This window comes from Syngnathus floridae, chromosome 9 (assembly GCF_059516105.1).
Source record: "Syngnathus floridae isolate MCC-2025c chromosome 9, RoL_Sflo_1.0, whole genome shotgun sequence".
NCBI classification, from domain to species: domain Eukaryota; kingdom Metazoa; phylum Chordata; class Actinopteri; order Syngnathiformes; family Syngnathidae; genus Syngnathus; species Syngnathus floridae.
Window position 1 is genome coordinate 101178 of NC_142421.1, and position 14173 is coordinate 115350.

The following is a 14173-nucleotide window of genomic DNA, read 5'->3' on the forward strand; positions in this document are numbered from 1 at the left end:
TTGACAGGTAAAAACAAAGGCTTTTATTTCGCTTTGGTAGCAACATGCGGTTTCCTAAGAAATCATGCTGATTTTCAAATGTTGCCCCATTTTTGAGAAGTCAGATTTTTTCAAAGCAAAATCCCATTCCAATATGCCATTATAGATGAGTCACGAATGGAGAAGGAAGGAGACAAGAAGCCAATGAAAATGACGTGGTTTCGACCTACCGTGAAAACATAACACAGGGAGAAGTCCAAGAGAGATGAAAAAGCAGCAGCAAAGCACGAGATTTAAAGAAGGGTCATTTTTTACGACACAAACGTTTGGATTTTCTTAAAAGCTCGCAGCTTTTTCTGGTGCGTTTCAATGCCGGCTCTCCGTCGCAAGCCAGTTCTCCGGTGGTCGAGGAGGCTCGGGCCCCGTCGCTCGCCGAGCCCGCGGCGGGACGAGCGCAAGCGCCGGCAGCGTTGGATGTGGACGCCGCAGACGCTCTGGCCTTGGCTCCTCCCAAAGCTGCATTACTGTCCACCAGTTCACGCAGTTTGTGTTCCAGTTCGGCCAGGCGAGCGTTCTGTTCGCCAATGACCTGTGTCTGTTCCTGCAGCTTCTGCTCTTGGTCCTGCAGCTGTTTCTGCTGTTCTAGTTGCTTGACACGAATTTCTTGCATCTCCCTCCGCAAAACGGTCACCGATGCGCCGTTGACTTTCACCTGCTGCTGCACCTTGGTCAACTCGGAGCGCGACGGCGCGTTCTTGGCCAACAAAGACATGGTGCTCAGGGAACTTGAGGAACCTGCCACTGAAAGAAACAACATTGCATTAATACTTTGTTCCTGGATGGAGTTCACGCAGACGATGGATGGGTGCCGAGGCGGCCCGAGTCCACTGAATACATCCGTCTGTACTGTCGCATACCTGTATGTCTCCAATTTTTGGTAGAACTTGGTGAAGGCACAATTAATCCTTTTTTTTTTTTTTTTTTTTTATAGGTGCTATAAACTCTCTAGGATTGGTTTACCAAGTGTGATGTGTGCAGCAGGTCAAGTTTGGCATCTTTTTTCACAAAGCTTATCAGGCAGTGGTCTGCTTATCCGTCCCATTATTTCATGAATGGTTTGGTCATTTGATATGGCGGTGCGGTGCTGTGCGGCGGCTTTGACAGGACAGATGACCAAACCATTTGACAAAATTGGGACAATATTGGTGTTGTTCTACTGCCTGAGCTATGTACAGGCAAGCTGAACAAGGAAGCAGGAGTGCTGCCAAAGGCAGAAAAGCCATGAGCCGCGCTTGCTTGCTTGCTTTGCCATCTTTTTCCTGTTAAAGGCTTTTTCGATTGAGGACCATCGTGCATGCGTCTATGGCAATACATGGCGTCTTGGGATTGAATTCGCGCCCAGCCCTAAATCACATTTCTACATTTACTTTGGCCCAACTGAGCAATACGAGTTGTAGATAAGTGGTAGAAAAGGTGAGAAAGGATTGAATCCGTTCTCTTTGATATCGTACAAATGGCAATGGGCTGTTGGGACTTTTTACTCCCCATTGGTTCCCTAACCGTTTTCGGATTCCTCACAAATTGCGTCTACCCTAGCATATAGATCTGTCCGCTTGGTTCCCCCCCACGCTGAGGTACGCGGTTTCACTTTTCGCCCCAAAAGAAAAGTCAAGGAGATTAGAAATGAACTTGGAAAAAGGGAGGGAGACTACCAGGAGCGGAACCGATTAGCCGCCCAGACAAGTCGGCTCCGGGCAGCTTCTTCTTCAGAATGGGAACAATCTTCTCATCAAAATACTCCATTGCCATGGAGGAGATGTCCCTCAATTCTTGAAGAACCTCATGAGCTCGCTGCGGAGCTCGAGTCGAGTTCACGTATCGAAGCACGCGGTAGATCTCATCGATGACCTGACAAAAATAAAACGCTTTACCGAGACAGGAACCGAGCAATAAACAGTAACACTCCAATATTGCAAGCATTAGGCTTCAAAAAAGAAGAAAATAAATAATCAGATTCCATCACAAGATGTGTCTAAATGCCATGTATTTACTGTACTTGTCCACCTGAGTATCAAGAAGAATATTCAAGTCGTTTTGAAAATGTTTAAAAATGAAGTCCGAGGAAAGAAAAGGAAGAAGGAAAAAAAGAATAACCAAGGAGTCTGGTAGGACGTGGGTGGAATGGCCAAAGGAAGGAGACTTAATGATGGATGGGTAGGAGTACTCAATCCTTCATTACTTCTCCCGCAAAACAGATAGAGGGTCAAATTGGGATGCGGCTTGCTTGTTTGTTGGCTGGCTGTCTCTGTCCGTGTCTGTGGAGGTAGTAACCACTTGGACATCGGTTGCCAGTGACTCCAGGAAACAATACTGATGCTGCCTGTGTCCGAGTCATGTTGCAAACGTGACGCAGGAGCAGCGTTTGATACGTTGGAAACATTCATGCAAACGTTCATAAAAAACTAACACATTCATTCATGCATGCAGTTGTCTCATTTTAGAAAGACCCAATTCTTTATGTGTTCTTTTCATTTTTGGAGGAAGATTTGAATATCATTCCGATAGACGGTGTCATTTGATTTGACTCTGGTAACTCTTTATTTAAAGGAATAAAATTCAAATAGCCAACCTTTCCGGGGATGAAGCAGCAGAGATTGGAGTCAACATATTTCATGAAGGTCATGTTAAGGAGCGAAAGACGCGTCTCCACTGCAGCGAGTATGTCAGCGTGTCGAGCCAGTGAATGGTTTCTCCGTTCAGACTCTCGTCTGGGGGGGGGGGAAAGCAGTCAAATAACTGTGTGGTAATAATTACAAAAAAAATTGCACAAGATTTGCCTCAAACGCTGGCTGAAATTCTATCAATGGAGAGATGAGTACTGTGGACAAGAGCTTGTGTTTCCCACTTGCTGACGTGTCGTTTTTTTACTTCCAAATACCTTACCTTAAGTAGACTAACATTGCATGGTGGTCAACGGTAAAATCTGGGTGAGTTATTAATGCCCACGGTGTTGCAAAATCGAGATAAATGGTCCTCGCGGCTACCGTAAAGATGGCAAAATAGAAAACAAAGAGGAAAATGAATCAGGACGAGCTATACAACAAGTACTGTTTGTGCTCTTTTACAATGTGTCATTTGCATTCAATTGGGGCTTTTTGATCGTCTTTGTTGCTTTGCCTAAGATAACTTGTCCCACTCGTAGGTTTTATTTTGTGGCTGACTGAGGGCTAAGCAATTGCTTGCCTGTACAGCCCTGCTTCTGGTGGAGTGGGCATAAAATAAAGGAGATGGGCATGACCGGATGTCTGTGTCTGCCTGCCTGCCTGTCTGTCTGTCTGTCTGTCTGCCTGCCTGCCTGCCTGCATGTCGCTACCCACTAAGCATCGAGCGTAGTAAGCGTTTCTTCTGACATTCGACACTTACCTGGGTAGTTGAGCTTTGACTTGCCTCTGACACATGCTGTGATAACGCTCCACTTTAAGGAAGCCCTGATTGAGAACACGCTGGCAGATCATATCCATTCGCTTACAAACCTACAAACAAGCAAAGTCAATGTCATTCATGCAGAGGCATATTCTGTCGTGTGCATTTCACAGCTGCTAACAGGATATCTATAGGTGATGAAGAATGAAGAGCAAATAGCCATTTCAGTTGCATCATAATTCTGTACACTAACAGTTTCCTAACATACATAACTGTGCACACATACAGATTATGCGAAGAATACTAAAATCTCACTTTTCCGATCAAATATTTAGCTTTGAGGTGAGCAAACTGATTGATAAAATTCTAATAACAATTGATTTCCCGTCACGCCTTTTGTTGTTCTTACCGAGCGCAGCATACTGATTTCATCGTAAGATAAAAAATTGAGGATAGCCTCGATGGCCACAATAGGGAGCCCTAAAAGCGGGTTGTTCTGATGGGTCTGATCCACTGCTTGTTGTTTGAGTACCGCAATATCTGAAGGTAATGAACTAAGGCGACTATCGATTCGCTCCACGTTGGTAGCCATTTTGGACTCTGCAAAAACGGAAATGACGTAGCGACACCTTCAACTACCGTCTCCTTGGTCCTCGGCCCTGTCCAAATAATCACACTACATTCGCTCTGCGTCCCTCCGTCAAGCGTACGAGATTTGAGCACTATGGTGCAAGCGTGGTACGTCATCGGTTTGCCGCCATGTTTGCATATGCGTCATCGATAGGGCGGCAATCGTCTTTGTTTTGGCAGTTTTCATTTTGTATTTTCTAGTTCATGTTTATGCTCTTGTATCTTTTGAACGTAAATGGCAATTTTTATCTACAATCCCCTTTGTTTGCTATTTTAAGTTCTGATATTTTTAAGTAATCCTTTGATTTTCGTGTTCCTGTTTATGCTCCTTCATATTTCGAACGTAAATGCCAATTGTCCCCTTTTGTCTAATTGTTCAACATCTATTGACATTTTCATATTGTTACCAAACTATAGTCTCCTGCCCCCGCCGTATGTGAACGTCACCGGGCAAGCTAAACATAAATAAATAAATAAATAAAAAAAGTCTGGTACCTGCACCGACCTATGGAGGACGCAGCCTGGAAATTTGTACACAGCTACCGCGTCTTGACAAGGGGAAAAGGGGACGAAGAAGAAAACCAAGAAGAAGAAGAAGAAGAAGAGCAAGCGGAAAAGAGCAAGGAAAAAGAAGCAAAAGGAAACAGTGGAGATGGTGGACGTTAGTAGAAATGTGGAGGAAGTCCGTAATCGGATTCTTTTAGGAGAATTTTGCGTGAAAAATGTGAGTTACGTTTTGCCATAATAATACGATGTTCTCTAGTGGTGTTGGAGCAGTGCAGGAGGAAGGACAATTCTGAGATGCAGGTCCAAAGAGTACCGGTGGTTCACTCAACGAGCTCGACCATGTGCCGTTTCCTGCTGGTTGAATCAATATTTAAATGATTCCTGGATTTGAAAAATAAAGTTTTCAAAATCGTCAATAGAAAGCAGCCCCTTTTGGGTGACGGTTTTACCGGCTGACTCGTGGCGACACTTTCAATGACAGAATTTGGGCTTGTAAAAGTAAACAAAATGATGACCACAGTGGCACAAGGCACGTTTGCGTTGGTTAGCAACAGAATGGCTATCAAAGTTATGATTATTCATTTCAAGATTCAAGAGTTTTTATTCGCCATGTTTGAGCGTGCCAAAGAAGGAATTTGACTTCGGTAAAGCACAGCCTCTGTTCAACATTTCGGTGAACAGAGGCTGTGATTTGTCACGTTTAGGTTCACACAAGTGATTTCCCTGGAAACTACCCTGGCTATGACGACACTTGGGATATGCAGGCTTTCCAAAAGGTAGGAGGTATCTTCTCAGTGACAACTGTTTCTATCATTTTGTCTGAACTCTATTCCGGTCATGACACGCTCGCATGTTTTCCAGCGCTTCAGAATTGATGTGGCAGAGGTCAGCGAGAACTTGATGGAGTTTGACATGGTGGGGATCGATGCAGCTATTGCCAATGCCTTCAGGAGGATCTTACTAGCAGAGGTTGAAATCCTTATTTAAGAAATACAGATTTCTGTATGAATAAATAATGAATCATTTAGATGATCATTTGGGCACCGAAATTGAGCCTTGCGGGACCCCACAGCTGATGTTCTAATACCGTGACCTCTTGTTCCCTATCTGCACAAATTGGGTGCTAATAGGCACGTCATTTATACCGAAAGAATTTATACATGAAAGAAAGCAAGCAAAAAAAAAAAAGAGGCACATTGGCTTCACATGAGAATATTCGATTGTGCTTGCAGGTGCCCACCATGGCTATTGAAAAGGTTTTCATCTATAGCAACACATCTATCGTCCAAGATGAAGTGCTGGCACAGAGATTAGGCCTCATCCCCATCAAAGCAGACCCCTTTCTCTTTGAGTACAGAAGTACTGGTAATCCACTTCTTTTTTTTTAAATATATATATATATATTTAAAATATATAAAAAATATATATATACATATACATATACACACATTGACTTGCTTAAGGACTGCATCGCTTACTTGATATGGCGGCATTTGGGTTCATTTTAGAGAAGGAGTATACAGAAGAGGACGTTTCGGAAATAGACACTATTCAGCTATCCCTCAAGATTAAATGCACCAGAAATGCTAAAGCGGGCAAAGATATCTCGGATCCGCGAGAACATTATTCAAACAACAAAGGTAAGGAAGGCCGCGACGACATAGTATATTCCGTTTTCATGAATCGGAAGGAGGAATTTCAAAGTCAAGTCACCTTGTTACAGCGCCCTCCATATTGTCATTCTTGTAGTCTATTCCAGAGATATCAAATGGGTCCCAATCGGTAACCAGGCAGATGTGTTTGCTGACTCCAATATTGGACCAGTGTACGATGACATCCTTATAGCGCTGCTCCGGCCAGGACAGGAACTGGACATTGTCATGCACTGTGTCAAAGGAATTGGTGAGAGAGCCTACCGTGCTTCGGCTATTATTTGTCCAACCAGTGGCAATGAATTATTGGCCTGTTTGAACGTCATCCATGTCGAAATAAGCAATTTAACAACATTCATTTCTTAACTAGGAATGAATGGGTTCGTCCAGTACATTATACTGAAGTGGCTTTGTTCTCTGAACAGGGAAGGATCATGCCAAGTTCTCTCCCGTGGCCACAGCGAGTTACCGCCTCTTGCCGGAGATCACCCTCCTCGATACGGTGCGGGGAGAGAAGGCAGAACGTCTAAAACATTGCTTTTCCAAAGGAGTTATACAACTGGAAGATGATGATGAAGGTAACGTTCGCCAAAGTCAATTCGAAATGGCCTGATTTAGCACATAACTCCAAGAGATGTAGGTCTTTTATGTCGGTCTTGGGCTGTTACCACCAACTTTTCATAGACCTACGTAGGTGTGCGGACAATGTGGGCTGCTGTTTCAAAATGTTGTAGGGGGTGCTACTGAGGCATCTTGTAAAAAATGATAAAAATATGTATATATTTATAAAAAATAAAAACTATAGTGTAGTGTGTTTATTATATGTTCATTTTTTGTTTTTTTTAACAGTTATCCCTTTTTTGAATTGTTTGGGAGGGCCAAACTTAGTTGCAGTCCCATTTGTTGCCAGAAGAAATGAATTCTAGATGCCAACGATGGAGTGAAAGCTTTTCATTTGTTTTTGTTCAGGGGGCAAGATTGCTAAAGTAGTCAACAGTCGCTTGGATACATGCAGCAGAGAAGTTCTCCGTCACGACGACTTGAAGAACGTGGTGAAACTTGGACGAGTGCGAGACCATTTCATCTGTATGCTCTTTTTTTTTTTTTCTTCATTTTATGTGCATTGAAACTTGTCAAGTGATGCGGCCATCTCCGCCTAAATCTTTTTAAGGGATTGTGGTGTCGAAAATTGGACTTTGTTGAAACAAATGTGTGCAATTGGAATTGATTGTTTTCCATTTTCAAACAGTTTCTGTGGAGTCTACTGGAATTCTGCCCCCGAATATCCTCGTCACAGAAGGCATCAAAGTCCTCATGGCCAAGTGTCAGAGATTCCTCAATGCACTGGACTCGACTGACGCAGAGTGAAATAACGGGAATGACATCTATCGCAGGGCTTCCTGTAGAATTGTTAGTTCGTACCTTCATTTTGCAATTAAACTTTTGTGGGACAAAAAAAAAAGCATTTTGTTTGAATTTATTAGCACTGTACAAATGCTGAAACGCCTATATAATGAGGTTTAATGACAGACCTAGCTAAAGGTGAAAACAAGTCAGAAGTCGGAAGTAAATATGAACCAAGTACCGAGCAGGCATGATGCTAAGCGTTGGATGAAATGAGCAAAAATATTCACAATATTAAAATGACAGCTCTAAAAATGGGTACATTAACAAATTGAATACAATCGACGACTTCTTTGAACAAAATACATTTCGACACCTCACGAGTTTTATGCTCAGATCAAATGTTGTCTGACTAGGCCGCAACGTCATCATGGTTACAAAGGATAATTGAACAAACTTCCATCCTTGACATTAATGTGCCAATTCAACATTTGGTGTGACTGCGATGGCCGTCCGAGTGAAGCCAAATCGCAAACAAATAAGTTTGACAGCCCTGGATTTGACCCAGTTACGTACCTTGAAATGACGAAACATTGTTCCAGGGCTCAGACTCTTTTTGATGTTGGACATTTCAAGTGAAACACAAAAGACACTCGTGTTCCTAGATCTCAAATCGTAGCGTGGGATATCTCTTCAACAGGGTGTTGGTTTGTTTTGGCGTCAGACGTCCTCCTTGAATACTTGTCTCTCCTGCGCTACTTTTCATTGAAACCTGCAAATGGAGAGAGAGAGAGATTGAGACTTTACTGATCCCAGGGGCAAGGAAATCCAGCAGCGCTCATCCCACACAGGGTGGCTGTACATATACAGATGAAATGGGTGCAAAAAAAGGTAGGGGGGTGGGGGGGCTTTAATAAAGCAGAGGTGGGCATTCCGTCTCAGGCCCAGACCACACCATTGTTCAGTGTAGCAACTGCCTAGAATATAAATATCCAATCCTTTCACTTATGTAACAAATACCTGAGCTTTTTCAACACACGAGTAGAAATCGGCCATTTCTTTGGAGCACAGGCTGTCCACAAAGTTGTTCTGTTTCCAACAGGCCATCATGACTGACAACTCTGTGATACAGGTGGCCTCTGTTCGGGGGGAAATAAAAAACAACATGACTGTTCAGTCAAAACATTTTCGGCGTACAGAGAGACCGGACATACACGCACTGCCAGGTAGGTGGGAAATGGATTGTTCCGTGCGTTCTGGTGCTGGCACTGCGTTACGCGAACAAAGGTTTACCTCCTTTCTTGGCTTTGCGGCTGGTCACGGAATCTCTCAGGACAAGAGCTTTGTTGGGTTTCAGTACAGGTCTTTTATTCTGTTTGCAGAGCAACCTGCTGACCTTTTCCTGAAATAGGATTCCGCCCTGGGACGCCATTACATTCGGAGCCGCCGCAGCCTCCTGGCGAGAAGAAGAAGAAGAAAACAAGTAGAAGAAGAACACGAAGAAGAAGAGGGAGTGTGGGGGGGGGGGGGGGGGGACGCAGAAGAAGAAAAAGTAGAAGGTGAAGAAGAAAAAAGTCAAGTGACGAATAAAACATATCTATTGGGGAAAAAAACCGTGAGACTTTTCTGATTGGAATCGTGATGGCAACGCGCAGTATCTTACCACCACCCGCCAGATTGGTGTTTGTTTTAAAGGTGAGGAGAAGAAGCAGGATCGTACACCAACACAAAACGTTTGAGAAAACCCCAGCAAACGTCCTTCGTGGTGGACATATGCTTTCATTGCATAAATCAATTTCAAACTCGCGTACATTGCTGCGGCTGCTGCTGCTGCTGCTGCTCGCGATGATGACGTGCCCTCAAATGAGCGCGCTCAGTATTGTAATGCTTGATTCGAGTGCGACACCGTATGACCCCACATATCCTATGATAATTGCATGGAGCTCTATTACTAAATACCAGATCATGGATCCCAAAAAGTGTTTGTATTCCAAATGTCACGATAATGACATGGTAATAATGCATGTCTGTAAGGACATCATGTCAACCAATGACCAAGAAAGATGGCTGGTGTGTTGCAGCATGGCCCCTTCCAGTCTGGATGCAAGGCCAACTATTCCACCAAGCCTAAGAGCAACGAAAAGACCTTCGACAAGATCCTAATCGCAAATCGAGGGGAGATTGCTTGCCGGGTGATCAAGACATGCAAGAAGATGGGAATTCAAACAGTCGCCGTCCACAGTGACGTCGACTCCAACGCCGTGAGTTCAATCGGACTCTTGAGACAGCAAGTATATGTGGATGCCGCTGTCAAAGTGTTTTGTGTACGTACGCACGCAGGTTCACGTCAAGATGGCTGATGAGGCAGTATGCGTTGGCCTTGCCCCGACCAATCGGAGCTACCTCAACATGGACGCCATTCTGGATGCTGTCAGAGACACCGGATCGCAAGCTGTAAGCTTTTCCTTTTCATCGCTCCTCCATCCTGATTCTGTGTTGACGTGGCTGCTTTTTTTGTCCGCCCAAGGTTCACCCCGGATATGGCTTTCTCTCCGAAAACAAAGAGTTTGCAAAGAGACTGGTGAGTACGAGCCTCGTTGGCTCAAAGCTTTGACAACAAACAGTGTGTTGGGCCAAATGGAAGAAATGACATTGGGTTCCTAGCATTTGAAAGGAATCCCTTTCTTTACATAGTTCCTCAGGAGACGTTTTCAAAATCCCTCGCCTTCAGGAAATTCTGCTTCCATGAGTTGAGACAGAAACGAATAAAGAAAAGGAAACGGCTATGTCTGTATTTCACAATTTTCCACGATGATTGTTTTTTTCTAGGCAAAGGAACGTGTGACATTTATCGGCCCAGACACTCATGCCATTCAAGCCATGGGGGATAAAATTGAGAGCAAACTCATTGCTAAGGCTGCAAAGGTCAACACTATCCCAGGATTCGATGGAGTGGTCGAGGTATGTGAAACATTCTGCCATTGCAATGATTGCATTGCTTTTCGTATTTTTGCTCCACGCATGGTTTGAAAAATCCCCTTCTGGTTGTATTTTCTCCTTCTGCTCCAGACTCCGGAGGAAGCTGTAAAAATTGCACAAAACATTGGTAAGAATGGAATGGAGGCATCATGTCAGGCCCGTTAGCTTCTATTTCTTGCTTGCTTGTTTTTGCGTGCTAGGCTACCCAGTCATGATCAAAGCATCTGCGGGCGGAGGAGGGAAAGGAATGAGAGTTGCGTGGAACGACGACGAAACAAGGTACGTGCGTGCCGCCGAAATAAACAAATCAACCAAACCATGAAACGTGTTTGTTCGCGCAGGGAAGGCTTCCGCTTTTCGTCCCAGGAAGCGGCATCGAGCTTTGGCGACGACCGACTTCTTATCGAGAAATACATCGATAACCCGAGACACATTGAGATTCAGGTAGGTACCTACGTACGTAGGATGTCTTTTTGTATCGCAATCCCATATACTGGTGTCGACGCTTCTCCTTGTAGGTGCTGGCTGACAAGCATGGCAATGCTCTCTGGCTGAATGAAAGAGAGTGTTCTATCCAGAGGAGGAATCAGAAGGTGGTGGAAGAAGCTCCCAGGTTAGCAACAAAAGGGATCAATGGTGTTTGCAGGCTCAGCAGTTTGCAGCATCATGAGGACAAGAACTCAGAGGGCGGGGCGGGGCGGGGCGGGGCGGGGCAGGGCTGATGACTCTTTCTACACTAGCAAATATGTCATGTTTTGATGCTACTTTGGACTTTTCTAGTACTTTCCTGGACTCGGCGACAAGACGAGCTATGGGCGAGCAAGCGGTTCAGCTCGCCAAGGCCGTCAAGTACTCGTCTGCCGGGACAGTGGAGTTCCTGGTAGACTCCAAGAAGAACTTCTACTTCCTGGAGATGAACACCCGGCTACAGGTAAAATGGCTTTTAAGGTGCAAACTGCCACATTTTGTACGTCACAGTCATGCAAGGCAACGTGAACCAAAGGCTTCTTCAACTAGCCAGCCGATTGGAGCTACAATGATATGTTTTACAGTAACGACTGTTCTCCTAACTTTGGCTTCTAGGTTGAACATCCCATTACGGAGTGTATTACCGGTCTGGACCTGGTTGAGCAGATGATCCGAGTCGCCAAAGGTTACCCGCTGCGGCACAAACAGGAAGATGTCCCGATAAACGGCTGGGCCTTCGAGAGCCGCGTCTACGCCGAGGTTTGAACGGCTCGTCTCGCATTGGCCTGGTCGCTCCACTTGAAACTTGGCGAAGGATCAGTGCACTGCAGGAGTTTTCATTTGCTAGCTCGCCACGGCTTCTGTAACAAATGATCCAGAATATGAGCAAAAAGACGTCCCAGTATGGCTACGTCGCGGTCAGACGTCGTGTCATCCAATATTTGTTAGTAGGTCGGGAATGTGCATTTCCCGAACCCTCCCGTCAAACAATTGGACTAAACATGCTAAAGTTGACTCTTCTCAACTTGGACTTGATATTCTCATTTGTTCTTTTAGGACCCTTACAAGTCATTTGGTCTTCCTTCCATTGGAAGATTGTCCCAATACCAAGAACCGACAGATCTCAACAATGTAGGTCGTGTAGGACATTGGCCCAATGTCTCCATCGTTGCTTAGAGCAAAGATTTTGACATGAATCCATTTGTTGCGGCCAGGTCCGGGTGGACAGTGGCATCGAGGAAGGAAGTGACATCAGCATCTATTACGACCCTATGATTTCCAAGGTTGCTCAAATATTGTACTCGACAAGTAGATGGGGAAGGCGCTGATTTCATGTATCTGTCTGTTTGAAGTTAATAACCTATGGTGCTACAAGAGCTGAAGCGCTTGCCAAGATGGAGGATGCTCTGGATAACTACGTCATCAGAGGTATTGTTTGTAATCCAAGCAGCTAGCTTTTCTTTTGCAAACGGGCTTGCTCTCACGTGGGATTTTTTGCCTTTAGGTGTAACCCACAACATTCCACTCCTGAGAGAAATAATCACCCATCCGCGCTTTATTTCGGGCGACATCAGCACCAACTTCCTTCCGGAGATTTACCCCGAGGGCTTTAAAGGTCACCAGCTACAAGTGGAACAAAAGCAGGAATTGCTAGCAGCTGCTGCAGCACTTTACGTCACAGCCCAACTCGCTTCCCAGAACATCCTTGGTCACTTGAGGTGAGGAGCGAGCGAGCGAGCAAGCGAGCAAGCAAGAGCAAGAGCAAGCGAGCAAGCAAGAGCAAGCGCAAGCAAGCAAGCAAGCAAGCCATCCATCCATCCATCCATCCATCCATCCATCCATCCATCCATCCATCCATCCATCCATCCATCCATCCATCCATCCATCCATCCATCCATCCATCCATCCATCCATCCATCCATCCATCCATCCATCCATCCATCCATCCATCCATCCATCCATCCATCCATCCATCCATCCATCCATCCATCCATCCATCCATCCATCCATCCATCCATCCATCCATCCATCCATCCATCCATCCATCCATCCATCCATCCATCCATCCATCCATCCATCCATCCATCCATCCATCCATCCATCCATCCATCCATCCATCCATCCATCCATCCATCCATCCATCCAGCCAGCCAGCCAGCCAGCCAGCCAGCCAGCCAGCCAGCCAGCCAGCTGGGGTCCCTTCAAAAACTATCTGTATTGTGTGTTTTCATTGCAGGGTAGCCTCAAAACCTGTGGAGAGCACTTGCTGGGAGTTATGTGCACAGCTAGGACAGCAATGTCACCAAGTGCAAGTTAACAAATCCGGTGACCTCTACTCGGTGAGTTAAGGTCGTTTTTCAATTCAAAGAAAGAGTTGGAGTGGCAACAAGCAGAGGTGCAACATCCCTGAATTTTCAATTGCTGCAGCTTTATTCTACTGTTTTTGAAAAATGCACCTTTCTGGTTTGCTGATGTGCTTGACCTTTTTTTTTTTTCTTTTTCTTAAATCATAAACCACACTTCACCTCTAAAAATATGTGTCTTTCTATCTTTCTTTGGAAGCACCGCTGGAGGTAATTTGTGACATCAGCTTATCAGTGTTTTTGTTTTTTTTCTTCTTCTTCTTCCTAGGTGCACGTGGACGGAGAACGGGTGGATGTCCACGGACAGTGGAACTTGGCATCCCCGTTGCTACCACTCACTATCAATAGTAAGCACAGAATGTTCCAGGTAATGAATAAAACATGCCGTTTTGTGCTATTTTTACTCCAGCTGTGTTCACAACAGTAACGTATAATATTTTGATTCAGTGTCTATCCCGAGATGCTTCTGGACACATAGTTCTACAGTATCTGGGCACATCGGTAAGGTTTGAAGGTTGTATGAATTTGCTCACATGACATTATGTGCACAATACTGTTTACAGCCATTATGATAAACATAGATACATTACTGTTAACGTTCCAGTAGGGTCGTCACGATACCTGAATTTGAGTAGGCGGTACCGATACATGTGATTTTCCACCATTCTCGATACGATGTCGGTACCACGGTAAAAAACAACAGAATCCACTTACTTTTAAAATCACTCATTTATTTAAAACGGCTTAAACTGTACACATAAAAAACAGCAGCAACGGGATGAAGCAATAAGTCAATAAAATCAAGCAAGACGGACAATATATAATATT

At 44.7% G+C, this 14173-nt stretch overlaps 4 protein-coding genes across 8 annotated transcripts in view; 2 read left to right on the plus strand and 2 right to left on the minus strand.

Annotated features, from left to right (window-relative positions):
* fbxo28 (F-box protein 28) lies at positions 1–6399 on the minus strand. 3 transcript variants are annotated; one of them, XM_088384103.1, is made up of 6 exons: positions 4766–6235; positions 4528–4580; positions 3403–3512; positions 2609–2747; positions 1692–1887; positions 1–780 (listed from the first exon to the last, which is right to left on the minus strand). In XM_088384103.1, the coding sequence occupies exons 1-6, from the start codon at positions 4773–4775 to the stop codon at positions 284–286; spliced, it is 1005 nt and encodes a 334-aa protein (XP_088240229.1). In that variant the 5' UTR covers positions 4776–6235; the 3' UTR covers positions 1–283. The 3 variants fall into 3 exon arrangements, with proteins under 3 accessions (XP_088240229.1, XP_088240230.1, XP_088240228.1); XM_088384104.1 differs by lacking the exons at positions 4528–4580; positions 4766–6235 and adding an exon at positions 6253–6399; XM_088384102.1 differs by lacking the exons at positions 4528–4580; positions 4766–6235 and adding an exon at positions 3812–4416.
* On the plus strand, positions 4558–7653 carry polr1c (RNA polymerase I and III subunit C). The gene is made up of 9 exons (XM_088384105.1): positions 4558–4756; positions 5244–5315; positions 5401–5508; positions 5772–5904; positions 6048–6179; positions 6289–6441; positions 6617–6769; positions 7161–7277; positions 7441–7653. The coding sequence occupies exons 1-9, from the start codon at positions 4685–4687 to the stop codon at positions 7557–7559; spliced, it is 1059 nt and encodes a 352-aa protein (XP_088240231.1). The 5' UTR covers positions 4558–4684; the 3' UTR covers positions 7560–7653.
* The window catches only part of chchd1 (coiled-coil-helix-coiled-coil-helix domain containing 1), a 10045-nt gene continuing 2148 nt past the window's right edge, over positions 6277–14173 (minus strand). Inside the window, exons 2-5 of one of the 2 annotated variants that reach the window (XR_015860141.1) lie at positions 8829–8991; positions 8556–8674; positions 8112–8307; positions 6277–6424 (exon numbers count right to left, since the gene is read on the minus strand). Coding sequence is in view for 1 of the 2 variants with exons in the window: in XM_088384116.1 (XP_088240242.1) it covers positions 8197–8307; positions 8556–8674; positions 8829–8991 (393 nt within the window). In the remaining variant the exon portion in view is untranslated. Of the gene's footprint in view, positions 6425–7651; positions 8308–8555; positions 8675–8828; positions 8992–14173 lie in introns of those variants that run through there. The other variant, XM_088384116.1, reaches the window with a different exon arrangement.
* The window catches only part of pcca (propionyl-CoA carboxylase subunit alpha), an 8405-nt gene continuing 3294 nt past the window's right edge, over positions 9063–14173 (plus strand). For both annotated transcript variants that reach the window (XM_088384092.1, XM_088384094.1), the window contains exons 1-18: positions 9063–9230; positions 9617–9796; positions 9876–9989; positions 10063–10116; positions 10365–10496; positions 10605–10641; positions 10715–10793; positions 10856–10958; positions 11033–11127; positions 11295–11445; positions 11598–11741; positions 12039–12113; positions 12197–12265; positions 12335–12410; positions 12487–12700; positions 13219–13321; positions 13614–13712; positions 13793–13846. In XM_088384092.1, the coding sequence (XP_088240218.1) occupies positions 9177–9230; positions 9617–9796; positions 9876–9989; positions 10063–10116; positions 10365–10496; positions 10605–10641; positions 10715–10793; positions 10856–10958; positions 11033–11127; positions 11295–11445; positions 11598–11741; positions 12039–12113; positions 12197–12265; positions 12335–12410; positions 12487–12700; positions 13219–13321; positions 13614–13712; positions 13793–13846 (1833 nt within the window). In that variant the 5' untranslated portion in view covers positions 9063–9176. The remainder of the gene's footprint in view (positions 9231–9616; positions 9797–9875; positions 9990–10062; positions 10117–10364; positions 10497–10604; positions 10642–10714; positions 10794–10855; positions 10959–11032; positions 11128–11294; positions 11446–11597; positions 11742–12038; positions 12114–12196; positions 12266–12334; positions 12411–12486; positions 12701–13218; positions 13322–13613; positions 13713–13792; positions 13847–14173) is intronic.